Source organism: Abramis brama (assembly GCF_963993115.1).
Source record: "Abramis brama genome assembly, chromosome: 5".
NCBI lineage: Eukaryota > Metazoa > Chordata > Actinopteri > Cypriniformes > Leuciscidae > Abramis > Abramis brama.
In genome coordinates, this window is record NC_139967.1 from 7,339,721 (window position 1) to 7,366,561 (window position 26,841).

At 39.5% G+C, this 26,841-nt stretch overlaps 1 protein-coding gene across 1 annotated transcript in view; it reads right to left on the reverse strand.

The window, feature by feature from the left end:
- Window positions 1-25,902, reverse strand: part of cabp7a (calcium binding protein 7a) — a 41,507-nt gene extending 15,605 nt beyond the window's left edge. Inside the window, exon 1 of the mRNA XM_084114850.1 lies at window positions 24,899-25,902. Coding sequence (XP_083970976.1) covers window positions 24,899-25,007 — 109 coding nt within the window. The 5' untranslated portion in view covers window positions 25,008-25,902. The remainder of the gene's footprint in view (window positions 1-24,898) is intronic.
- Window positions 25,903-26,841: the final 939 nt, after the last annotated feature.

Sequence of the window (26,841 nt, forward strand, 5' to 3'; positions counted from 1 at the left end):
TTTCTTATATTGAACCACTGTGTTTAATCCGCTTTCACCTTCTTTTTAAAAGTCCCGGGAGCTTGAAAGGGCTCGCAGGATCTCTATCATCTCAAGGCAGGGTGCTTCTAATACATGCTGAAGCCCTGTTTGATGTATGAAGGTGAGGTTGCACTTCAAAGCTGTAATGTGTTCCCACAGTTCTCATATAGAGATGTTATTGAAAGAGAAAGACATGAAAGTGCATGTGTGGGGTTAAATAATGTTCAAGTCTTCAACACAAGCCTTTTTCTTTCTCTCAAACACACTTGCAAACAAATTATGCAAGGAAAACTTGAATATAATCCATTATGTATGCAATGGCTCACTCATTAGATTTTCATTTAAAGTAATTCATCATGGATGGATGGATGGATGGATGGATGGATGGATGGATGTAGATAGATAGATAGATAGATAGATAGATAGATAGATAGATAGATAGATAGATAGATAGATAGATAGATAGATAGATAGATCTATGATAGTCAATAGTTTAATCCATTTAAAAACAGGGCCGTCACTAACTTCATAAAAAAAGCATTTAAATATATTCATTCCCAGCAATACTTGACTCCAATCCCACACTTGGCAATTCCGGTCAGCTATATTCCATAATCTCTCATTTCCCTGGTGTAGATCTATCAGCTGCGTCCGTTCCCCTTCCACAACAGGCTTCCCTCAAATGAGCTCTTTATGTAAAACTCTTAAAAATCATTTTCTTCAGAGGCAGTCTCCAACTTTGTGGTTTGACAATGAGAGTGTGTCTTTATAGTAGCATGTCTATGTGCATCTAACGCCTGTGTGTGTGTGTCCTCAGGACTATTTTTAAACATCTGTGGCAGGCTTAATCCATCTTGTGTGGTGAGGCGGCCCAGCCGATCTGAATATTACAGTAACCATATTTTAACAAGACTCTGGAGTATTCACATAAGCATTAAATACATCGCAGGGCCACGGTATCGGAGGGGGGTTCTCTCGTTTGGCAGTCTGATCCTGTAAACCTCCAGAGGAGCCTTAATCACACACGGTTTCGTGTTGTGGAAAAGCGGTTGCATTTGCCTCCCGGTCACCTGAATAAAGGCCACTAAAAATGGCAGTTAAGCTGGGAGACATTGGCAGTGAAACTCATCCTTATTCTTATTGTACTTCACTATTATGCATAAAAGATGTTTTTGAAAATGTAGGGTCAGTGAGGATACAACACTATCAAAGCAATTTTCCAAATTCCACCATAAATAAAAAGATTAGGTGAATTCACTAAGGATAAATTGTGTCTGCTGATGGCTCCGTTTATTTGCATGCACTCTCTGCATTGTTTTATTGTCCGTTTCACTAAAAGAATTATGCAAATCAAGTAACAGCAAAACGTGGCTCAAAATCTGCACTGAAAGCAATTTACACGGCACAATTTTTACTAAAAACTGTCCATGCTCATGAACACCAGTGTCCAGGCTGTGATCTATTTTTCTCTCCATTTTTTTTCTGTCACTATCCACTATGTCTTTTGAATAAAAAAGGAGGCAAAAGTCTCCCCAAAAATTAAAGAAAAAGTTGCAAAAGTTTTATAAGCAAAAAAAAAAAAAATAATAATCTCATAAACTTACAATAAAGGAGAGACCCTAGTCATATCTAGAGATGAAAATATCATTGAGACTTAAGTGTGGGATTTTTTATTTGGCCCTGCAATAACACCCTAGCAACCACCCTGAAGGCCCTAGCAACTGCATAACAATATCCTGGCAACTATCCACAACACTCTAGCATTACAACAGTGACTGTTGCTTGGCAATCAAAACTCACATGTTCTTCAGCCACTAGCAGCACCAAAACATCTTACAAAAACCATAGATTGTAAAAAAGATGGACAATGCACCTTCACTCTCTTCCATTGTAGAAAAGTAAAGCCGCCAATGTCCCAATATGCCACTGACATCTTGCGCTGAATCGGAACCCGAGTCTTCGCAGTAGTGAACTCGGAACCCGAATCTGCGCAGTAGTGAACTCGGAACCGCGCAGTAGTGAACTCAGGGACCAAGTCTGAGCAGTAAGGGAACTCGGAACCGTGCAGTAGTGAACTCGGGACCCGAGTCTGCGCAGTGGAGAACTCGGGACCTGAGTCTGCGCAGTAGAGAACTCGAAACACGCAGTAGTGAACTCGGGACCCGAGTCTGTGCAGTAGAGAACTCGGGACCCGAGTCTGCGCAGTAGAGAACTTGGGACCTGAGTCTGCACAGTAAAGAACTCGGAACACGAGTCTGCAGAACCACGCAGTAGTGAACTCGGGACCCGAGTCTGCGCAGTAGAGAACTCGGGACCTGAGTCTGCGCAGTAGAGAACTCGAAACACGAGTCTGCGCAGTAGTGAACTCGGAACCCGAGTCTGCGCAGTAAAGAACTCGGAACACGAGTCTTCACTGTAGAGCATTGGTTCCCAACCTGGGGTCCGCGCCCCCCTTAGGGGGGCACCAGAGTTCACAGGGGGGGCGCGGGAGCGGATATGTTTTGAGGTGAATTTCAATTACAATTTCGTTATTTCAAATGTATAGGAGCGTTGCGCGTGGCAAGCGCGCTCATAATGTAAGAGACGCCGGCGAGACCACAACATTGCCCAACATCAAATGGCAAACGTAATGCAAGCGGAACGAAACTGCTCGTTATTGTGTGGTTGAAGGACCGTTTATCAGTTTGGACCAGTGCAGCGCGAGCCGATCGTGATCATGCGACACTGTTACTACACAGCGCTAATAAGAGATCCAGGTAAATAAAGCATTTCAAATCGCCACTGAAGTAATAACATCGCTGCGAGATCTAGTGAGAAACATTCACATTTCTCCGTTATTAACGGATCAAACAGCGCTGACGTGGAAACCTGGAAGAAACAGTGTCCACAGATCAGCAACATTCACCATGGATTTACTGTAGTAACACTAACTGCACCCATGGAAGTTTGACAGGAATAGGCTATTATGCCTTCAAGTAACATTACATCGGTTTTATTTTTACATTATGAATACAATTGCTGCCCTCAAATGTTAATCTGAAATAAAATAAACCTTTGTTTATAACTACTACAATATTACTTTTAATTTTTTCCAAGGAGCTGTTTTGTTTTATATGCTCATAAGAAGAGTGAATTATAGCTCTAGAATTGCTCAAAGTAAAAAAAAAAAAAATCATACTTTATGATGTTAGTTTTAATTAAGAAAAAAGAATAAAAAAAATGAAATCAAGGAAATTTCTCTGGCATTTCTTTCTTTTTGCTGTATCAAAAACGTACCGAACCGAACCGTGACACAAGTGTATCATATCGAACCGAACCGTGAATTTTGTGAACCGTTACACCCCTAATATATATATATATTGGGTGGGTGGGGGGGGGGGTCCACGGATTGTTAAATATGTACATAGGGGGGGCCCCAAGGAAAAAGGTTGGGAACCACTGCTGTAGAGAACTCGGGATCTGAGTCTGCACAGTAGAGAACTCCGGACCCAAGTCTGCACACTAGAGAACTCGAAACACGAGTCTGCGCAGTAGTGAACTCGGAACCCAAGTCTGCACAGTAGTGAACTTGGAACCCGAGTCTGCGTAGTAGTGATCTCGGGAACCCGAGTCTGCTCAATAGAGAATTCGGAACACGAGTCTGCACAGTAGTGAACTCGGAACCCGAGTCTGGTCAGTAGAGAATTCGGAACACGAGTCTGCGCAGTAGTGAACTCGGAACCCGAGTCTGTGCAGTAGTGAACTTGGAACCCGAGTCTGCTCAGTAGAGAATACGGAACACGAGTCTGCCCAGTAGTGAACTTGGAACCCGAGTCTGCTCAGTAGAGAATTCGGAACATGAGTCTGCGCAGTAGTGAACTCTGAACCCGTTCACATGTTCTTCAGCCACTAGCAGCACCAAAACATCTTACAAAAACCATAGACTGTAAAAAAGATGGACAATGCACCTTCACTCTCTTCCATTGTATAAAAGTAAAGCCGCCAATGTCCCAATATGCCGCTGACATCTTGTGCTGATTCGGGACCGAGTCTTCGCAGTAGTGAACTCGGAACCCGAATCTGCGCAGGAGTGAACTCGGAACCGCGCAGTAGTGAACTCAGGACCTGAGTCGGTGCAGTAGAGAACTCGGGACCTGAGTCTGTGCAGTAGAGAACTCGAAACACGCAGTAGTGAACTCGGGACCCGAGTCTGCGCAGTAGTGAACTCGGAACCCCAGTCTGTGTAGTAGTGAACCTGGGAACCCGAGTCTGCTCAGTAGAGAACTCGAAACACGCAGTAGTGAACTCGGGACCCGAGTCTGCGCAGTAGAGAACTCGGGACCTGAGTCTGCGCAGTAGAGAACTCGAAACACGCAGTAGTGAACTCGGGACCCGAGTCTATGCAGTAGAGAACTCGGGACCTGAGTCTGCGCAGTAGAGAACTTGGGACCTGAGTCTGCACAGTAAAGAACTCGGAACACGAGTCTGCACAGTAGTGAACTCAGAACCACGCAGTAGTGAACTCGGGACCCGAGTCTGCGCAGTAGAGAACTCGGGACCTGAGTCTGCGCAGTAGAGAATTCGAAACACGAGTCTGCGCAGTAGTGAACTCGGAACCCGAGTCTGCACAGTAAAGAACTCGGAACACGAGTCTTCACTGTAGAGAACTCGGGATCCGAGTCTGCACAGTAGAGAACTCCGGACCCAAGTCTGCACACTAGAGAACTCAAAACACGAGTCTGCGCAGTAGTGAACTCGGAACCCGAGTCTGCACAGTAGTGAACTTGGAACCCGAGTCTGCGTAGTAGTGTTCTCGGGAACCCGAGTCTGCTCAGTAGAGAATTCGGAACACGAGTCTGCACAGTAGTGAACTCGGAACCCGAGTCTGCTCAGTAGAGAATTCGGAACACGAGTCTGCGCAGTAGTGAACTCGGAACCCGAGTCTGTGCAGTAGTGAACTTGGAACCCGAGTCTGCTCAGTAGAGAACTCGAAACACGAGTCTGCGCAGTAGTGAACTCGGAACCCGAGTCTGCACAGTAAAGAACTCGGAACACGAGTCTTCACTGTAGAGAACTCGGGATCTGAGTCTGCACAGTAGAGAACTCCGGACCCAAGTCTGCACACTAGAGAACTCGAAACACGAGTCTGCGCAGTAGTGAACTCGGAACCCGAGTCTGCACAGTAGTGAACTTGGAACCCGAGTCTGCGTAGTAGTGTTCTCGGGAACCCGAGTCTGCTCAGTAGAGAATTCGGAACACGAGTCTGCACAGTAGTGAACTCGGAACCCGAGTCTGCTCAGTAGAGAATTCGGAACACGAGTCTGCGCAGTAGTGAACTTGGAACCCGAGTCTGTGCAGTAGTGAACTTGGAACCCGAGTCTGCTCAGTAGAGAATTCGGAACATGAGTCTGCGCAGTAGTGAACTCGGAACCCGTTCACATGTTCTTCAGCCACTAGCAGCACCAAAACATCTTACAAAAACCATAGACTGTAAAAAAGATGGACAATGCACCTTCACTCTCTTCCATTGTAGAAAAGTAAAGCCGCCAATGTCCCAATATGCCGCTGACATCTTGTGCTGATTCGGGACCGAGTCTTCGCAGTAGTGAACTCGGAACCCGAATCTGCGTAGGAGTGAACTCGGAACCGCGCAGTAGTGAACTCAGGACCTGAGTCGGTGCAGTAGAGAACTCGGGACCTGAGTCTGTGCAGTAGAGAACTCGAAACACGCAGTAGTGAACTCGGGACCCGAGTCTGCGCAGTAGTGAACTTGGAACCCCAGTCTGTGTAGTAGTGAACCTGGGAACCCGAGTCTGCTCAGTAGAGAACTCGAAACACGCAGTAGTGAACTCGGGACCCGAGTCTGCGCAGTAGAGAACTCGGGACCCGAGTCTGCGCAGTAGTGAACTTGGAACCCCAGTCTGTGTAGTAGTGAACTTGGGAACCCGAGTCTGCTCAGTAGAGAATTCGGAACACAAGTCTGCGCAGTAGTGAACTCGGGACCCGAGTCTGCGCAGTATTGAACTTGGAACCCGAGTCTGTGTAGTAGTGAACTCGGGAACCCAAGTCTGCTCAGTAGAGAATTCGGAACATGAGTCTGCGCAGTAGTGAACTCGGAATGCGTGAACACTCCTGCAGAATTGGTTAGTACAGTTTACAGCAGAACAAATCATTATGTCGGTGTAAAATATACAGTTATGGAAATGTAGAAATTAAAGTTAAAGCTCCAATCTCCTTCCAAAAAAAGTCTGTTGGTGCCTCAGTGACTACTTTGCTCAGAGAAGCTGTCAATCTCAGCAATCAATCACGATGTCACACCGCCATTTTTATAGCATCAAATAACTAACTAAAATCAAACTTGAACTTACCTAAAAATAACTACCTAAAATGACAGAAACCATCTTTGGAAAAAAAAATTTTGAAGTGTAATTTGATTGTTTAGTTTGTCTCAGCTCCCATTAGTTTACATGAAGAGGGCAGGGTTTATGAGCTATACTGCATCCAGCTACCTAGGGGAGATAGAAACATTTTGGCTTCACTGTTCAGAACTTGTGCAGTACACTTGGCAAAAACTTGTATGCACTTGTTTCCCAAATGCATATGTGATTGTATCGAAAACAGGAAGTCCCACCCCAAACTCCATTGCCAGACATCCACCTCCAAGTGTTCTGATTGGCTAAGAATCTCTGATGTCTGTCAGGTAGTAGTATGTAGTTGTGATAACTGCACAAAATGTTTAAATGCCAGAAACACTTTCAAGAGTTCCAGGAAGTTTGTGTGCAACTTGTTAGCGACGCATCCATTGTAACCACCTTTCTCAGAGAAACTGCCCTAACTCAAGAAAAGAGCTATTTCTCCACTGACGGAGAGTGTGCATGCAGAGTGACATCACTATCACTTTGCAGTTGAGGTGGCGTTTTGGACACAAGCGCTGCGCCCAGTGCTAAAACTCCCTCATTCGCAACAGGCCCATTGGAATGACAGAAACTGTCGAGGCCATCAGCTCTAGAAGACGTAAGCACAGTCTGAATGGAACTCTTCCTTTCTGAAAAAGGGATAGACAGCCATGAATTTACCTGATGCGCTCCTCCGACAGAAATGCTTGATACAGGTCAGTCTGAGACCCAGGTAAATTATCTCCTGTGCAGCTTTTTGTCTTGTTTATCTTGAAGCCTAAGCTCTCCAAATGAGGCAAACCTGAGGAATTTTCTGTGTCGGGTAGATGCTTATGTGAAAATATGCATCCTTCAGATGGACTGACGTAAGCCAGTCTTTAGGATGAATAAATTGTGATAACATCTTTAACGTCAACATTTTGAACTTGTATTTTCTGAGGTGTTTGTTGAGGTTCTGTAAATCCAGAATAGGACGGACGAAAAGTGGGTTTCCTGGGGAGGCAAGTATCAAAAGCCTGTCTATCTTTCTTCCAAAGGTCACACTGCTGTCACATATTTGTCACATATTTTCGGCTCCACTGGAGCATCAAGGAACTCCGCCTTCTCTCTTTCTGACAGGCCTGATAATCCCAACCACAGCGCTCTTTCACCCACCACTGCCAAGCCCATGCTGCGGCCACAGATCTGGACTGCTCCTCTGGATGACCGGAGGTTGAGATCTGCAATGATGCAGATCTCTTCCCACAATGCTGAATCAGGAGACCTGAATCAGCCTGATATGCTGTGAGCAGTGAGGTGGCGTTTAAAGCTCTGACAGCCAAGGCAGATAAGCAGTAGATTTTTTGAAACGGAGAAGCAGAAAGCCTCTTTGTCCATCCTGGGAGTGAAGGAGAGACGGAGGATAGGGCTGTCCGGTGATTGGGGTGGAGGTGACTTGCCACAGACAATTCTACTTTTTTTGACATTCCCAGTTCCTCCATATTGGGGTTGACATCCCCAGTTCCTCCATGTTGAGTACATCCAGTCTAGAGAAACCTTTAACTAGCACTCTATGAGAGAAAGGCTTGTCCCAAAAACGGTGCATCTCTGCGATGCATGCTGGGACGAAGCATGCTTGGCTGGGGAAGTACGTGACAGCAGCTTCTTCCCATCATATAAATCTCTCTCTGTGCCCTGGCCTTCCTGTTGTGATGACCAGTCGATAGAGAGTTAAGTAGCTGTTCTCCTACACATTTCAATAAGTTCCAAGTCTCCCTGTATGGGTTAGGGTGACTCACCTGTCGCACTGCTAGGCCTGGAAGAGAGATTAGGAAGGAGACGAGCAATCATCTCATCATCTTCCTCCTCCACTTTATCCCCAGCCAAGGGACCTGATTCAAATCGAGGGGGAAGTTCGGGAAACATTTCATACATTAACTCTCCCCAGCTATACTGGGTTTGCTGAGCAGGCCCATCTTTCTCTCTGAGTGGCGCAGAAAAACTTGGATCCTCCTTATTCGCGGCCACGACTCACATTCTGCTCTCTAATACCCTTAATGGGAAATGGCCTGTTTGTCTAACTCCCAGATACGCAATACATAGAGGATAAGAGTCCTTGAATGAAATCATAGACCCATAAGTGCACAGGCGAGAGGGATCTTCACCCTTACCTGCGCTGTAGGGTGGGTTCTCAGTCGCATAACAGATATGCGAACACCGAGATGCTAACTTCATCACACCACTCAATGTGGGGAAAAAGGAAAAAATGAGCTGTAATGGCTCAAGATTTGAAAAATGAGAACTCGCCTTGATGCACTAGTTCCACCAGAAAAGACTGAAGAAGAAAAATATTCTCTTTGACAGTGAATATTCCCTCAGAAGACTAAGGAAAAAATAGCCGTGTTCGGAGACGTACCTATATACATAGGCCTATACAAGTGAACTGTTTAGCGGCCACTCCCTGCTGCTCTGCTGAGGATAGCTTCCCAATAAGGATCTTCATGGGGAAGAGAAAGAGAATGAAGTGGGGACAGCTCACAGTGATATATATGAGGGAGGTGGGACTCCCGCATAACTGTTGTGATTGGTCTGTCAGCTGACAGAAGTGGTGAAATTGGTGCTTCCAGGATCGGTCACTCCCGAGGCGCTCCAGTGTTTGAAAGAGAATTAATTATCACAATGCGGCCACGATTTAGTAAAACAAGATAAACAAATTATTACATTGTGCACACGATTTAGTTAAAACGAGGGAACAAATTAGTGAAACGTGCTGACGTATTAGTAAGACTTGGGAACGAATTGTTAATTCGTTGCTATGATATAAAAAAAAATCCACTGCATTTCATTTGCAGGGCTCCTTACGTCACAATGCAGAATAGAGACTATAAGACATAAATCATGGTAAAATGGTGATGAAATGCTGAAGAATAAAAAAAAATAGAATTACAGAAAAAAAAATGAAATTAACAAAAAGAGGCACAAATTGAGTAGCAATGACAGTTCTTAGTGACTTAGCAGTCAAGCTCCCAAAATGGCCAAAATAAAGAAAAGAAAAGAAAAAAAGCCGATGAGGCCAATAGCTACATGGAACAAACCAAAATGTATGTTCTTATCCTCTAAAACTCTTACACTCTAACTCTTACTCTAAAATCCACATATGTGACCCTGGACCACAAGACCAGTCACATGGGTCAGTTTTGAAATTGAGATTCACATGAAAGCTGAATAAATAAGCTTTCCATTGATGTATGGTTTGTTAGGATAGAACAATATTTGGCAGAGATACAAAATTGTCCATCTATGTTCACGATTGTGCTGCATTCACTTACAAAGTTAAATGTTTTACATATTAACGGTAGGAAATTTACTAAATATCTTCATGGAACATGATCTTTTCTAGCTCTTGCGTCTACAGTTGACAACTGGCTTCGAGTTCCTTACCCTAACTTACTTGCTTCCCTAACTAGCTTGCTGCGCAGCAATAATTGACAGACAGACTTTAGCAAATGTCCCCTAAATGCTTTAATCACAGCCGGGAGAGATCCCGAACAGTTCTCAGAGAATCTCCCCCAAGAAGAAGCACGGCCGGATGATCTCAGGCAAATTTAATTGAGAATCCCACCAGCAAACACGAATACAACAGTTTTTATAAAATAGGGTTATGGCAAAAATTACATGAAACATTACATAATTTCCCCACAATTTGATTGGTTCTTCATAGACAAGCCCTCTTGTTACTTCATAATCACAAGGTTTCAAGTTTAGACATCTGTCTAGTTTCATTTCCCATATTTGTTATTTTTACACTCAAACAACCAAAGTCACGAGTTTTCGTCAAATGGGACACATACATTTAAAATTCAAAAGCATATGAATATTGTTCCTGCAAGAAAAACAAATGTTAGCTATGATTAATTTAAAAATCCATCACACATATTTGAATGGATGTGTCACATTTAGTTCAATAAGCAAAAAACAACATGAGTAAATAATTTTCATATTTGGGTGAACTATCTTTTTAACCCACTTGTAAAAGGTGTGTACATTAGAGATAAAATTAAATGTAGTGAATTATCAAATATCTACTCTAATTTGTTTTAAAAAGTGTCTTAGACCTGATCACATGATCTGTGGAAGAATTCAATAAAATGAGATTCTGAGACTGAGAATTGTTTGACTCAGGGCGGAAGGCAGATGTCTGTCTGCAGTCACTGTCAAACATTCACAAAGGAACGCTGATCTGCTGTCTGAAAAACTGCTCCTAAAATCTGTCTCGAGATTTGAAAGAGAAGAGAGGGAGAGAATCAGGCACGTGCACAGATAGACCCCAAGTGACAGGTAACAATAGTGTCAAATTAAAACACTATTACAATATCTAGAGCCAGCCTAAGATGTAATAGCCCTACATTAAGCTTAACAACAAAAAAGCGAGTCTGGTGTTGGCATGTGAGTGAGTGGTCGAAAATGCCACCAAAATGAATAAAAATGCCTGCAAAATTCAAGATATGAATTTTCCTGTATGACATTTTGTCTTTTATGTTTATATCATCTGATCTATTTAAGCAATATTACACAATGTTTTCCCGAATATCAGCACGATCACAAATATTATTTTCACATTTTCATTTTCATACAACTGTTAATTTTAAGTTGATATTCATTTAAAATATGATATTCATTAACACACAGTAATGTCAATTTTTCGAATTTCACGAATAAAAATAGTTCTGAACAAAGTTTAGTCTCCCTGAGCGGTGTTTCGTTCATGCATGAATCAGCTGGTTTGAACGAATCAGTGAATAAATGATTATTTGATTCACTTAGACTTGCCGCCACCTACTGGAGGTTTCAGTTTCATTTAAAAGTATATTCAGAAAAGTGTCAATTCATTTTGCCATTTCAGATTTCCATATTTCTATATTTTCAAATTTTACATTTAAAACACTAATTTCATAACATTATTCCTGCAACTGTAATTGCAGTGTAAATGCATCTAAATAATAATAGTATAATACTAGTAAGGTTACACTTTATTTTAAGGTGACGTAGTTAAATTGGACTTACTCAAGTAAGTACTGAGTAATATTAATTAACTATATGTACTTACTATAGAGTTACGGTTATGGGTTGGGGTTTTGTTTAGGGTTAGTTACTTGTAATTCTGCAAGATTTACTGTTATTACTATAGTAAGCACATGCAGTATCATGCAACTATGTCACCTTAAAATAAAGTGTTACCAATAGTAATAATAAATAGTTTAATTTATGTCAGTAATGCACAACATTAATTTAGCTCATTTTCCAATTCCAGCATTATGCCAACAAAAGACATATGTATTTTAATTGATAAATATAAAGGTCATTTAAAAGTGTTCTACAGTATGTAACTAATTTCATGTATTTTTTATTTTAATAATGAGAGGGGTTGCACCAAAAGATGTTGGTGGGTGCATAGCCCTGGAGAGAGTGATAAAAAGCTTCATGATTCCATAGACATCTCATGTGTTACTTTCACCTCTTTGACATCTTCTGATTTTGTGTATCTGAGCCACCAGCCTGCTTACATTTTTAGACCTTGCTCTGTAAATCCTGAGCCAAAATGTATCACAACTTCATCTCCGCTCCTACCGCTTTGTGGTATTGTGTTACTGTGATTTGAGAGAGTCGTATTTGACCTATATGAACTTACGCCCCCATAACGCCTACCCTCCAAGTTGAGACCTACATTACAAGCGTGAATGTGAATCACAAAGCTCATGCAGACAAACCGTTCTTCTGGATAAGCTCTTAAAGCCCCAATCATGCTGCCAATCAGGATTTCGGCTGACACAGTAACATTGTATTGAAATACTCACAAACATAACGATAAACACTTTACATATTATTCAGATTGTTGGTGTTTTTCAAAGATTTTTGTAGGATTTTATTCAATACAAGCAGGGTGCGAATTACACAATGGCCAGAGAGTTTGGGGGGTGCACTACTTACACACACATTATAGTATAACTATTTCAGTGTTAAGTTGTGGATATTCTCAGCAAACAGTTTGCTTCGTACATACAGTTTAACAGCATTGAAGAGGGCAAATGTTATCATTCAACTGAACTGTGTATATGCATTTTAAACATTGTGTTCTTCATCCATGCAATAAATGCACATCTCTGAAAGAGCACTGTTTTATAACGCATTCAATTCCACTGCAATTACATAAGGATGATTCTATAGTTGCAGGTACATTTGGTGTCCAAAGTCATTATTTTTTTCTGCTTTTTTCTATTATATTTTTTAATTATATTAATAATTTGTTACTCATTGTCATGGATCACAAGATGTTACAGGCCATAACAATATAATATTTTCTGTAAAAAGTGTCTTAGCTGAAAATCATGATTTCTTGTTGTCCGAATTAGTCAGTGTATTTTCTCCATCATGTCTCGTTGTGTAATCAAAATATTTCATTTATAAAAGCCCTAAATGGTAATTTTCCTTATTCTACAACATTAAATTGTTTAAAAATGACTTTTATTTTATAGAAATGTGTCCATAAATCTTGCTCGATGGTGTTTTAAGCCCCCAATGGCTCCTTAGAGGCAGCTAACCCTACCCTCAACCTTAAACCTACCCATCCCCTCGCTGCCTGGAAGGCGCCATTGGGGGCATAAAACACCAAACACCAAACAGGATAAATCTTCAAGCTTCAATTCTGTTACTGAACCAAACTTTGCCTTTAAATTGGTGGAATTATCTCCCACAACTATGTAAGATACAGGAAATTATGTCACTTTCCCTCACTGATAAGATCTGAAGCACTGAAAGGTATGTGATCTCTCTGAGAAAATATTTTAATCTTAAAAGTTCTTACACAAAGAGTTATTTAGTAAAACGTCAAAATTGTTACCACAATGTCAAAAGGAAAACAGAATTAATCACTGAACACACAGTGGGTTGTTTTAGTCTTTTAATCATGATTTCATTAGTACCATGTGCTCTTAGCATTTATGCTAGCAAGTGGAGTTTTTTGGCTAAAAAGTTTAAAATGGTCAATTCTGTTACCATTAAACTCTGTTACCAAGGTAGAGCAACACTGTTGACAGTGTGTAACAGAATGGACAGTAAAGCAGAACGAGCTGTTGCATCTCAGAGCAACAGGCAGTAGTCTACTGGCGCCGCGGAATGAACCAGTGGTTTAGAACGAATCGTTCAGTGAATTATTCAATGACTCGTGAGTAATATACTAGTATGCGGTTCAGCAAGTCACTTGTTTCATTCCAGAATGAACCAGTGCTTCTGAACGAACCAGTTGAGTGAAAGATTCATTGACTCATTAAGAGTCAATTTCATTCCTGAATGAATCTGTGTTTTTGAACAAGTCGATGTAAATGAATAAACTCAGAAAGACAGTCTTACACATAATAATAAAAAATATATTAAACTAAACTGAACTAAATAAAAGGAATGAAAATAACAATTAGAAAATGTGTCTGTAATTTAAAGTTATGGTATAGGCAATTTTCAGAGGCTGGTAATAACAAGCTAGCTTTGAAAGCATGAGATCCCACCCTCCCTTCAGAGAGTCTCCAAAGCCACGGCTCCTTCAAAACACATGAACGCACACAGCAGAGTTTACAAAGCATCACGAGAGACGGCCTTAAATTAACACGTCTCGCATGACATTACAATAACAATGAACATAAACAACTTAAAGAGCACTGACCTGTACCACATGACTTCTGCAGATTCATTTCAGCGTTGGTAGTGTTGTCATTGAAACGCATAAATTCGAGTCTCGAACCGCTCCGATAATAACGTCACGGGTTTCCATCTCTTCCAAATTACAGTAGTTGGGATGAACGTAGCATAAGCTCATTGTTTTGGTTCAGGAGGAACTGTAAAAGGCGGCTGCTGTTTCGTTTGCGGTGCTCGGTGACTGACGTCTGTCTAACTCTGCATAGCATGAAACGCACTGATGACGTGTGATGTCTGCGTGAGCAGGGTGCGCAGAGGTATGGAAATACATACTTTGACAGGCAGGTAGGAATGACCGAATGACCGAATTCAATGATTGGACGAACATTTTATGGTCATATACTCCTTCCACAGACGATATATATATACATATAAATACATTTAGACCACTTAACTTAGTGATTGCTATTAGGATGTGAAGAAACTTTAAACCAGCAACAAAAAATGTTTCTGGAACAAATCACCTATCCTGCCTTTAATTTTATCAATGCTTTGGCAGTGTAAAGCCTTTTACTACTTGAACTACGCCAGCTACTGGTGTAACAATGTAAACTACAGACAATCTGTCTGAAACGCGCATCTAAATACTAATAAAATTATATATATATATATATTTACTGAGCTAATGTGCTAATAAAAAAAATCTGTAGCCATCCTGCTAAAGGTCTAATTAGTTATCATCATCACAAATAAACCAACTAACCAGTCAATTGCAGTTTTAAACATAGTATTAGATGTTCAAAAGCAAGCCTTTAATGGTATAGTTCTATTACTGATTTTGTTAAAAGCTCATAAGCAATTTCATTGTTGCGACTTGCGAGCAGACAGCTTCTATCTAAATCTAAAGTTAAAACAGCAGGTTTGAGCTTGACTACAGCCGACTCAACTGCCTGGACATGTAGGCTGTACCAGGATCCATTTTTCACCCCTCCCAAAAGAGTTGAAACATAACACAAATAAACAAAGCCCTCCATCTCTCAATGGTAACCTATTGTCTCTTGAGCCGCTTTACCTTAAAGTGTCCACAGCACAACTTTGTGCCCATCCCAGAGGGCCATCTGTTGAAAGTGCAATGCCGTCACTTAAATGTCAAGCGTGTTGTTTTGGGGTTGGGTATAATAGTGATTAATGGTATAGGTCAGTGTCAGGTTTTCATATTTGATTGAATGTACATTCAGTTTAAAAAGGTGCATCACACACACACATGCACACATGAGCAGTGACAGTCAGAAGATCTTGTATATTGTAGTCTGAAAACACAATTTATTTTATTTCCCCATAAAACAAAATGGCATCCTATTTAAAAAATAGGGGTTTGGAACACCATTTTGGAAAGCTGCGGGAGCAGAACCCTCGTCTAGTTCTCACCAGTGGATATGTTGGTAATTGAAAGTCAGAGTATGTGTAAATTGACCCTCCTGTCCATGCTCCACGAAACAAGCTGCCCTCACAGAGAAATGCACAGCAGATTTATACAGAGAGATTTTTATCAAGTACATCATTGTTAGGCACTTGTTTAGTTACTTTTATTATGCTATTATATTTTTGTTCCATAATGTGAAATATCAGTATTTAAATGAGAACACATACACACACACCATGTTTAAATTAGAAATGTCACATAAATATCACCTAAATATGTTCTAAGAACGTTTTGATAATGATCCCATAAAGTTATGAAATTTTTATTTTGTAATGTTCTCAGAACGTTCAAAACTTCCATTTTTAAATGGTTGTGAACATTACGGAAAACATTAACATTCTCTATTTTCTAATTTTCTCAATATTATGGGAATGTGACTTTGAGAGAACCTTGACAGAATGCCAAAGTTTTGAAAATGCTCCATCAGGCAATTAAAAACATTAACATGGCTCTCTGGAATGCTTTATTCTGATTGGTCAGTCGTGACATTCTGCTGTCAGGTTTTGTTTTTTGTTTTTTTTGCACAATAAAACAATTTAACTGAATATTTCAGTTTATTTATTTATTTGTGTGGTAGGCTAATGTAATAAGTGTGATGAAGTAAAATTATTCAGCCATTATTGCAAAATGAACCCTTTTACACTAATGCAAGAGCACTTGATCACCCTGTTGGAGTCTGTTAATAACTAACTGTGCAGTATTCGTTACATATTTGCCTAAAAGTGCATATACTTTATGACTAGATAACTGGCCAGTTGATAATACCTAGATATGTACTCGTTATCATCTACGCTAATATTAGTCTCTCTGTTTATCCCAAGGTTTACCGTAGTCAGCCGGATCTGGGCCGTATCCAGATCAGATGAAGGACCTGCGCCTAAACATGACCACAACGCAGCCCTGAAGTGTCAGCAGAGACCGTGTCAACTAGACTATCCCCTGCGAAGGCCTCATCAACACAACAAAAGCTTTTTTTCGTAAACAAAAGTTTTTTCCTATGTACAGATGAAAACGTTATTAAAATGATTCCCAATCCTTGGAAAAACGCTGTATTATCCATGCCAGACAAGTAATTGGCAATGTCACTTTGTAAAGAAAGACTACGCGCCCGCGCACATAAGCATTTAAACGCGCATGCCTATAGACTAAACACCTAATACGCATGTGCATGCCGTCACCGTTTTCACAAATTCACGTTTTTGAATTGTTTACACAGAGATGATAACAGTATCAAAACTCTGCTTCTCGTAAATACTACTGTGTAATTGTGCACAAAGTTTTGGTTGCACAAAGTTGTTTTTATTGTCCCTCATATCAAAAATCTTTTATTCAAACCCATGAAAATGAAAATCCTGTTGTAAAAAATTGTGAAAAATCACTTTTTATTAAACTGTCGTTCCATTATTACACCTTAGCAGATTTTTGACTCATATATATTACATGCATGTTTATTCATATTAACATGCACTGTACAAAAAAAAAAAAAAAAAAGTTTCACAACAAACATTCTGTAAATTTAGCCAGAGGAGTCCATTTGACTTTATCTCTTTGCATCCCTAATGCACATTTATGGGGAAAACAAGCATTTTTACATTTCTAACACTCCGAATATTTTCTGCGTCCTCATTTTTTTGTGACCTACAGCTATTGAATTTCTCAAAAATGGAAAAATATTTCTTGCACTGCAAACAAATCAGATCAAAAAAGTGAGATATGATAATGAAGTTATTCAGAATTTGCATCAAATGAAAGATTCAAGCAGAAAATATGCCAATGTCCCTCTGTTTCCTCTCATTTACGATCCTGCAAAACAGGCAGTGTGTGGAAAGAGAAATGTGATGAAGAAATAAAAAACAGACCTTGCTGGTGGAAGGTTTGTTTGCTCTCATGTTCATCTGTCAGTGAGATACACTCAAGTGAATCACTCCTCTTTCTGTGTGTCTGTTTCTAAACCAGTCTACCTGCCAAACAGCCATTTGATCTTTCTTTACTTGTACTGTGACAGGAAACGGATTTGAACCTTCTGCACTGCGTGCTGAATTTACACAATCCGGGATTTTACTCATACAAAAGCCATTACATTTATACAGAGTCAGAACATTCATATATATTCATTAACAGAGTCAGAACATTCATCATTGTGGTCTAACGCCAATACAAAACGCTGGGTTTCCCCGAATCATTAGGATATTAGAAGCACATAAGTGTTATTTAATATCCGTGGCATGTTTTCCATTATGTATTACTGAGTTACCTGAGTAATACAAACAAAATGTGAATCTTGTATCTGTCATTTAAATAGATCTTTCCACTTGGTTTCACAGTTTAAGAGAGACAAATGGCACAAAATAAACTATATTCGTGTATTTTGATTGCAAAACTGCAGCCAGAACAGACCTGAATTTACATGACAGGGATCACTAGTATTAAAAATTTGCAATATAAGGATGATATTATCTTAATAATAATATTCATTTCAGAAAAACTATGAGACAAACACACAGGCCCAAACACATAAGGCAAATTAGTCTATCTATCTGTAATGCATTACAATGCATTCAATTTTTGGCAAATGGGAAGGCCCTTTTACACCAAATTCAAGTTTTCGTTGAGACCAGATACCATACCCAGATGCAGGTAAATCCAGACTGACTCAAACATGTTGGTAACTGATTTGAGAGTTAATTTTTAATGTAAGCCTAACATCATTCTTTCAAGCAAATAATTGAATTGAGTACTCTTCTAAATTAAAATAAGCTTATTTCTTTATTTTTTGTACTGCCAGAAAGAAAAAATCAATTGTTTGGTAAAAAGCCAAAAATTCAAAAATGTATTCAGACGTCCTTGTCATTTTGATTGCGTCTAGTCGGCATAACTAAATAAATGTAAGATCATGCAACAAGACCAGAACAAATCTGTTCTAATAAAATGCTTAATTTAATTACGTCGAAAAGTTTTCCTCAGTTTAATTAAGTTAGGGTTATTGAACATTTTACTTTTTGAGTGAGGTTCTGTATGCACAAAATGGTCTAAATCATTCTAGAAATTATAAAGCTATTGTGCTTTAATAGCTCTATTTCAACGCACAGTCATCTGTAACGTTTACATGGTTTTCCTATATGCAAAATAATCAGTACAAGTATGAATCAAAAGATAAGTAGTTCTCATTAGTGAGAATGGTGTTAGTTACTATTATGGGCCATTTTTATAAGCAGAAACCAATCTCCTATACTATTATGGCAGTAGATCACTAGAAAATTGGTTGAATTTTCCCCAGTATTGATAGCATCTGTCAGATTATTCAGTTGGTTACACTGCTGTCAGCCAGATCAGACAGATCTGCATCCATCAGTAGATGTCACACCAACATTGGCCTACAACACATTCTCTCTAAGATACATCATGTATGTCAAGTTCATCATCCAAAGTGTAGAAACTTCAAAGATAACACCATATCCAATGCCTTGAAACATAAACACGGAACATAAAAACAGGGAAATATAATTTAGTAACATTGCAAAATAAATGAATGTATAACTCCAAGATATCAGACATAGTGTCAGATTAAATATTTTACAAAAGTTTTACAATTTAAAATAACTAAATATATTTTAATTTATTCCTGTGATGTAAAGCTGAATTTTCAGCATCGTTACTCCAGTCTTCAGTGTCACATGATCCTTCAGAAATCATTCTAATATGCTGATTTGCTGCTCAGGTAAGATTTATTATTATTATTCTGAAAAGAGTTTAATATTTTTGTGGAAACTGATATATTTTTCCCAGTATTCTATGAATATAAAATTCATAGGTACAACATTTGTTTCAAATCTAAATATGTTGTAACATTATAAATGCCTTTATTGTAAAAAAAAGAAAAAAATCATCTTATTATATCACTTATAAAGTTCCGTTTCGGTCCAAAAATGAAAATATCATTCTTGTGCCATTTAAATACCCATTTGGTTTACATTCTAAAGATGTTGTAGTTTTTTATCCTGAATTTTCCTGCTATATAAATGCCTCATTCATTCATTCATTGATAATCTTTCCCATCTAATTCCCAATTAATTTTATAAGTTAGTGATCTCTGTTAGTGAACAACGTAACTTGCTTAACTACCATAGCATGATGCATCATTGAAGAAATCAACTAGCTAGTCACGACTGTTTCCCGAAACCGTATTGTCGCAAATCTGTCGTTCAACTACATTGGTTAATGATGTCACACAGGTGGTGGAGTAATAACTTATTTTAATGAATCCATCTGAGATCAAATTAAGTGCGCATTGAACGATTTTGGGCTGTCCCAGATGAAAGATGACTAATCGTGGCGATTTCTGTGGTCGTGGCTCCTAAACTGTGGTCCTACGTCCTACAGTGAGAGAGGTTAAAAGACGGCGGTTCTCAAAGATAGCCTGCGATCATTTTCTGACAGTGTTAGAAATTTAGCATGATCATCTCAGAGTGTTTGCTGATATGACCTCTGTCTACTGGCTAGCTAATAAGATGCAACATGAGATGGCGTATTGATCAATGCAACATGGTGCTAAAACTTAAAACTAAGCTCCATTTGGCATGCCAAGTTGACCAATTTTCGCTTCCTCCTCTTTTTTTCAGCGCACATAAAAACCACAATTGCCAAATCGCGATTCATCTTGTTTTATTTGGGCAGGCATTAGGGAAACGCACCCATGATTAGTTAGCCCCTCCATACTGATGTAGTTCACACCGTCTGTCACCAGGGTCTGTCAAGCTGCTGAATACTAAATAGGCTTTGATATGAAAACATGCAAATTTGCTCATGTTTGTGACGTCAATAACATGATTATTTCTGAAATAATTTTAAAGTTAAAAATAAAGTTTCCTTTAGAGTGGACTTATTGTCAGAGTATTCCAACAAAGTAAATAAGACGTGCAATGAAATTCCAGTTTTCCATGAGACACCCTCTTGAGTTTCATACATTTTTTGACTGAGAAGAAGGAGCTTTAACAGTTTTTTAGACCCTATGAACATGACTCTGTGTGTAAAACATCAGTCCAGCATGTGCTGTCAGTGTGGTCTTGATCAAGAGGGGCTGGCATGCTCTCAGAGGCAGCAAATGGCACCCTTTCTATCCCTGGCTGGGACAATGGGCTCTGAGATTGCTTTCTGAAATCCATCCACAGTACCAAATTTAATCACAGCTTTATTTGCTTCCGTCACCGCAGCCAACCTCTTTTAATGAAATTCCAAACAAGCTTGATGTCTGGTTGTCATGAACTGCCATTGAAATAGCATGTGGCGCCTGACGTCGGTGTGGTTAACAGCTGGGTAATTCCCGGCGCACAGAGGACCCTGAACATTAACTGAATTTCGCTCTCACGGCTGCTGGTTTGTATTGAACGTGCATTCAGTAAAAGCCTTACCGGTAATGGATGTTTATTGAGTTCATGTGAATCATATGGGTCACCGTGAATAAAGGCCAACAAAAAATCCTTTTCATGAGGATCCAACTGAAATTCATCCTCGCGAGAGAAGTAACAATGGGTCATTCACTAACCGCACATACTCAAATGTGTGCATGAAATTTGCATACAACTGCCTTGATGAATAAACCAAGATTCACCGTTAACTTTCAACTTTACTAACATTTATTCTAAATTGAGGAACAACTGAGGAAAAAAGAAGAGTATACTTGAGAAATATTCCCAAGTCAAGATGTGCCGAGTAAATAGACTCCTATCCAAATAAACTGAGTGCTGTAATAAATTCAAAGGGTGCTACAACAAAGTATTAATTATGGAGTTAGTTATTCCAAGTTTTTATCTCTGAAATATGTCTGTTTGGTTTTCAGTGACAGGCACATTTGCAAATAGATTGGCTGTCACATTCACATTTTGGATATGATTTGGATCATTTACTACAAGAAACATCCATATGTGATATATAATTAGGTATAAAAAATTTTTGTGAGAAGTTCTCCTGTGCATATAATATGATTAATTCATGCTACTATCAGTGAATGTGTTCCGATCCTTCTTTTGAATCAGATATTTTCAATGAATCAATTGAACCGGTTCATTAAACCAGTCTGAATGATTTTTTTCACTAATCTGTCTCAACTCACTGACTTGATTCCTAATGGTTAACAGCCCACTTAAACGGAGGATTATCAGTGAATAATGAATTACACAGCAGTTTGTTCTTTATACAAAGCTTTCGTATGGCAGAAAACTTTGAATATAGCACACGAGTCATCTGGATGAATTGGAAAGCTTGAAAGCTCAATTCTCCTTCCTTTATTGTTCCGCTGAAGAAAAAAAGTTCTACGTGTTTGGAGCGGGTCAGAATTTTCATTTTGTGTGTGTGAACTAATCTTTTAAGGGATGTTATTAGCGGGTTAAGATGTCCAGTGTGTGAGAGCATAAAGTCAGGAGATAATGTCTTTTAGATGAACCAGACTTTAAGCATTCTTCAACTGAGAATAATAATGAATTCTTCTAGCTTTGTCAGAGGCTCTTATCCTCATTCTTCATTTTGAATAAGGACGGCTTTATGACGAAATATAACTTGCTAACTTAAATAAAGATGCACGGATCTAGCTCACAATCTCAATTTCTGCCCCCAGCGTGCCGTATGAGTTCAAAGAAAAATATAAAAATCTGGCTCAAACTCAAGATTCACAAATAAACAACTATATCCTAAGAGTGAGAAAGAACATGGCCTACTTCGTCAGTGTGAAGCACTTCAACCAACAGTGTGGTCCATGAGCTGTTTATATTTGATGAGCAAATCTGTGGAAAAGCAAAACTGTTGTCCGGGGATGAAACCCAATTGTCTGTTCATCTTTCCTTTCTATTTTCCATCTCTGTGGAAATGCTATGCAGACTACCGTATATGATCTGGGATGTGGCACAGTTTTCCTTTGTGAACGTGTAGGCACATTTGCAAATAGATTGACTGTTTGCACACGATCATGTACTACAAGAAGCATCCATATGTGATCTCTCATCTCTTGCATTTGTCACTTTTGGCCACTTTGTCAGACTGCCAGTGAAACTTTTTTTTGAAGACTTTTTGAAAGTCTGGACAGGAACTTTCTTTTTTTCTTTTTTTTTGGATTCAAATGATGTTTTATTAACAAAGTTCGGGAGGAGCATGTTCAGATAATTAAAATTCCGAGCCCGGAGCCCTCCCCCGGACAGCACGTCAAATACGCATAATCTTTACTCTGTTTAATAAGATGTAAGTGTGAACTCGTGAAACCACAGTTGGAGGTGGTTTGAAATGTGATTCCAATCAGATTTTTACAGATCGAGTCTGGACGCTCTGGCTGCTCAAATCGGATTTCAAACTGTCTTTTGCCTCACTCTTAATGTGATACACAACGATAACATCAAAACGGAAAAGCCAGAAGAATTCATAGAGTGTTCAAATGGCATGTCCAAAGATTTCGCCATTTTTCTGTGTGACGGAAGTTCTGCACCGCGATTCAGCAGGGCGCTTATTTGGAGAGTGAGATGATGCACCTCCATTTTTTGAAAGCCTCGTCTCATACGTGGGTACACCTTTGTCATTACCAAAGCAACACAAGCAGATAGGTTGGTTATGTCTGGACACACACATCCTATTTGATAACTTGCAATTAAAAGTGCAGAAAGTCTGCCTGAAAAGATCTAATTTGGGAAGCAGTCTGAACATTGGCTAAATCATCATTTTAACTTGTGTTTATTCAGACCATCAGGTTTTTAAGTGTTAAGAGCATGAGAATCAGCCTTGAGATTTTGGGTTATTACTTATAACTAGATGTAATGATAGAAAACATCCCTTGGTGAATGGAATTGCAATGAGGTACTGACATACTTAATTAAACCTTAGTCACAAAAGATTGACCTGGAAAGACACTTTGAACTGAGCCAACAATCACACCAGTCAGACGTCAATATACAATGTTTAATATCAGAAACAGACTTTAATAGAAAAACAAAACTAGAAAATCTGAATGAATGTATTTGATTGCGCTGTCATTCACATTTACAGACCCTCACGTTACAAACTTTTATATTTTTGCAATTAAGAAATAAATTGATTTTAAATTTGATTTAAAATTGTACAGTATATACACAATACATTTAAAAAGCATGGGATTATGATGCAATATGATTACACTGAGCTGTCTATGGTTTGTATTTCACACGTAGCCTACCTAAAGCATTTCGGTGGTGGAAAATACAAAAAAGCCATTAATTTGTGTTTATTATGTGTCTAGTTCAAATGACATTTTAATGCTTTTATTTAATTGGATACCTTATCAAGGTAAACCAATTGTTTTCAATCCTGATCCTGTAGGTCCGCAGCACTGCAAATTTTGGATGTCTCTCTATCTGACACTCATATTTCATGTCTTGGTGCCAATGTGCTGAAATCAAGTGTGTTATTTAAGAGACATCCAAATTGTGCAGTGGAGGGATATTACAAGACTATTATTGGGAAACTCATGGGGTAAAATGTAGTTTATGAAGAAAAAAATCAACATGCCTATTCATTTGCATATGGTACAATGCGATATGTTTCAGATGCTAAAAATGAAAGTGTTGGTTTTATGCTTAGAATAACATGGTATTGAAGACTCTGAGTCATTACTCCAAATGAGAGGTCCACATTAAAGAGAGATATTAATTGCTGCATACCAATAACAGGTGTTTTTGCTGGTTTATGACAGCTACTCTCCATAAATCACAAAATATCTGAATCAGAAAAGCCAGTTGTATAAAGCAAGTGGATAATGTGACCACTAGTTGTTTTTATACTAATATTCAGTTGAATAATCATCAGGGTAAACTCTCTGACACTGATGACTAAGATCATGGAAATACTCTGGCGAATTGCATATACATATTTAGTTTAATATGTTTCAGAATCTAAAAACAGAGCTATTTGCTTTATGGATTAGAATGGCGTGTGTCAAAGACTTCATATTTTGATTTACTTCTTATTTGTTCACTTGCTTCAAAAAGCCAAAGAGATGTCTCAACTGCAGCATATAACTCAGGTTGGCATGTGATAGACCTACTTTCAATACATCATACAATCAGATTTATCCACTTCATAGAGAAACACATGCACAGGTGACCGGATTTTCACGCGTTTTAAATGAACTGCCCTTACAAACTTGTTCTAACAAAACAGAACAAAACTGGGTCACTCGGATACAGAAAAAAAAGAAGAAAAAACAACAAACAGGTGCGCAAAACACCGAGTTTCTGTCTAGGAAACAGGCTGAAATTAGACTAAAGCAATGCAAGCGTTTAGTCATTTTATATAGAATACAACAGAAAAGGGGCTTAAAAACCATCAGGACCCTCTCACTCACCTTCCACCTCATCCTCAGGCAGGTTGACCGGTGCCCGATACGACAGGATATCTGGAATGGTGCAGATCCCCCGGTACATCAAAGTGGAAGTCACCGGATGCATAGGCATGTTTGCGCTTTTTGTTGACCAGCACGTGTGTATTGATCCTCATATATGTGATTTACTGTCCAGACGGCAACTTTTTACCCCACATCAGATCGGACCGAAACCTCAGTGGAGATCACGGGTGGAGTGGATTCCATGGAAAGCGCCGATAGTTCTCTTACAGCGTGCGCAATTGCGCAGCCCTCTCCATGAAACCAGATGTGGGGATTTACAAGTCTTCGCAGGTCAACGGGTGGACTAGATGTAGGCTAAGGCTTTTGGGGTTCGGACAATCAAAATATAAGCGAACCGCCCGGTCTCTAGACTGTTGTAAAAATGAACAAAACAACGAATTACGGCGTTCCATCGGCGGGGAAACTAACAGATCCACATAATCCACCAGCTCATTCGACGCGCATGAAACAAACGCGCATTTTTATCACTGCGACAAAGTATGTGCGTGTTGGCGAGGTTGCGTGAATCGATTCGAGCTCCAGGTCGTTAGGCAGGCATCTCCATCTGTTTGCTCTTCAATCGCTTCTTAAGACACAGCAGTTGAGCTTCGAGCATGCACTTGTTGGATATGCGCACCGCCAGGAACAAGGAGTTAAAAATGCGCTTTACGCGTGTGTAGTTGAGAGGTTCCTCTAAAGAAACCGTGTGTTTTTCCCTTTAGCAAACAAATAGAGTATTTAAAAAATGGGTGGGATGCCGAGATGCGAGCAACTTTCCAGCTGCATGTTCCACAACATGCAGATAAACACGCCGTGCGTGGCGAGGCGCGGTGACCGGGTTCCCTCGCGATGGATCTATATTTAGTCTGAGTGTAAGCTGCTGCTCTCTACAAGGTATTTCCCCCCGCAGGTGTTAGGAGGCATTCACACAGGATGCGTTCTTGCGTTTAACAGCCAGACGGAGCGTTTCAGATTTGACGCGTTTTCAAAAGTTGATCTGTTTTTTTGTTTTTTGTTTTTTAACTTGACAGGCTGTCTTAAAACGCCACGCTTATGGCGCAAAATACACCCGCCTGACTTGTAGCCTACAACAGTGCAAGACATGAACTTTTAACATTATTTGCTCCTTGTGTTGATTCTAAAGGCCATTGTTTTATCTCTGTTTTTTTTACCTCATTAAAAACACAAAGTGTCATCATTTTATGTCTACATTTCAGTCTGAACAAATACCCATTAAATCAAACATGCTATAAATTAATATAAAATCATTATCAGCTCAGATTTTATGATAACTCTAGGCCTACACTTTTTAGAGTATTTTACGCAATAAATTTAGAACAACATCCCAACTACAAATGTTGCTTTTAAAGTCCCCATGAAATCAAAATGGAAGTTTCTTGGCTTTTATTATGAATATGTTAGCCTTATTGTTATCTATAAGTCAGTGTGCTCCAAAACAATGACAAAATTCACATTTAGAAGATGCATTCAAAACTCACAACCTCTCACTTCCGCCATATGGATCAATGATTTTGATCACATTACTCTGCGCTTCTGCTTCTAATCAGATTTTCTGTCCAATCAAATGCTCTCTAGAATCTAAAGCATTCCGCCCACAGTATTATAAATAGATGCTGAAACTGCAGCTAAAATCGGTCACTTGTTCACACATTTACTATCTTCTACATGGTGAAATATAGGGGATAGGGAACGGTTCAGAAAGTGTAAATATGCTTTCCATTGGGGCGAATGAAGTCTGGTTTCACGTTAGTGTCACGTGAACCGTAGTTCCATAGTTCGTAATCTGAGGGTAGCGGATCTGCATCTCCTGCCTGAAGACGAAGGCAGGGGCGCAGCCGACCCCCCTGGAAGGTATGGACAGGACCATCCTGGTGGTGGTGGGG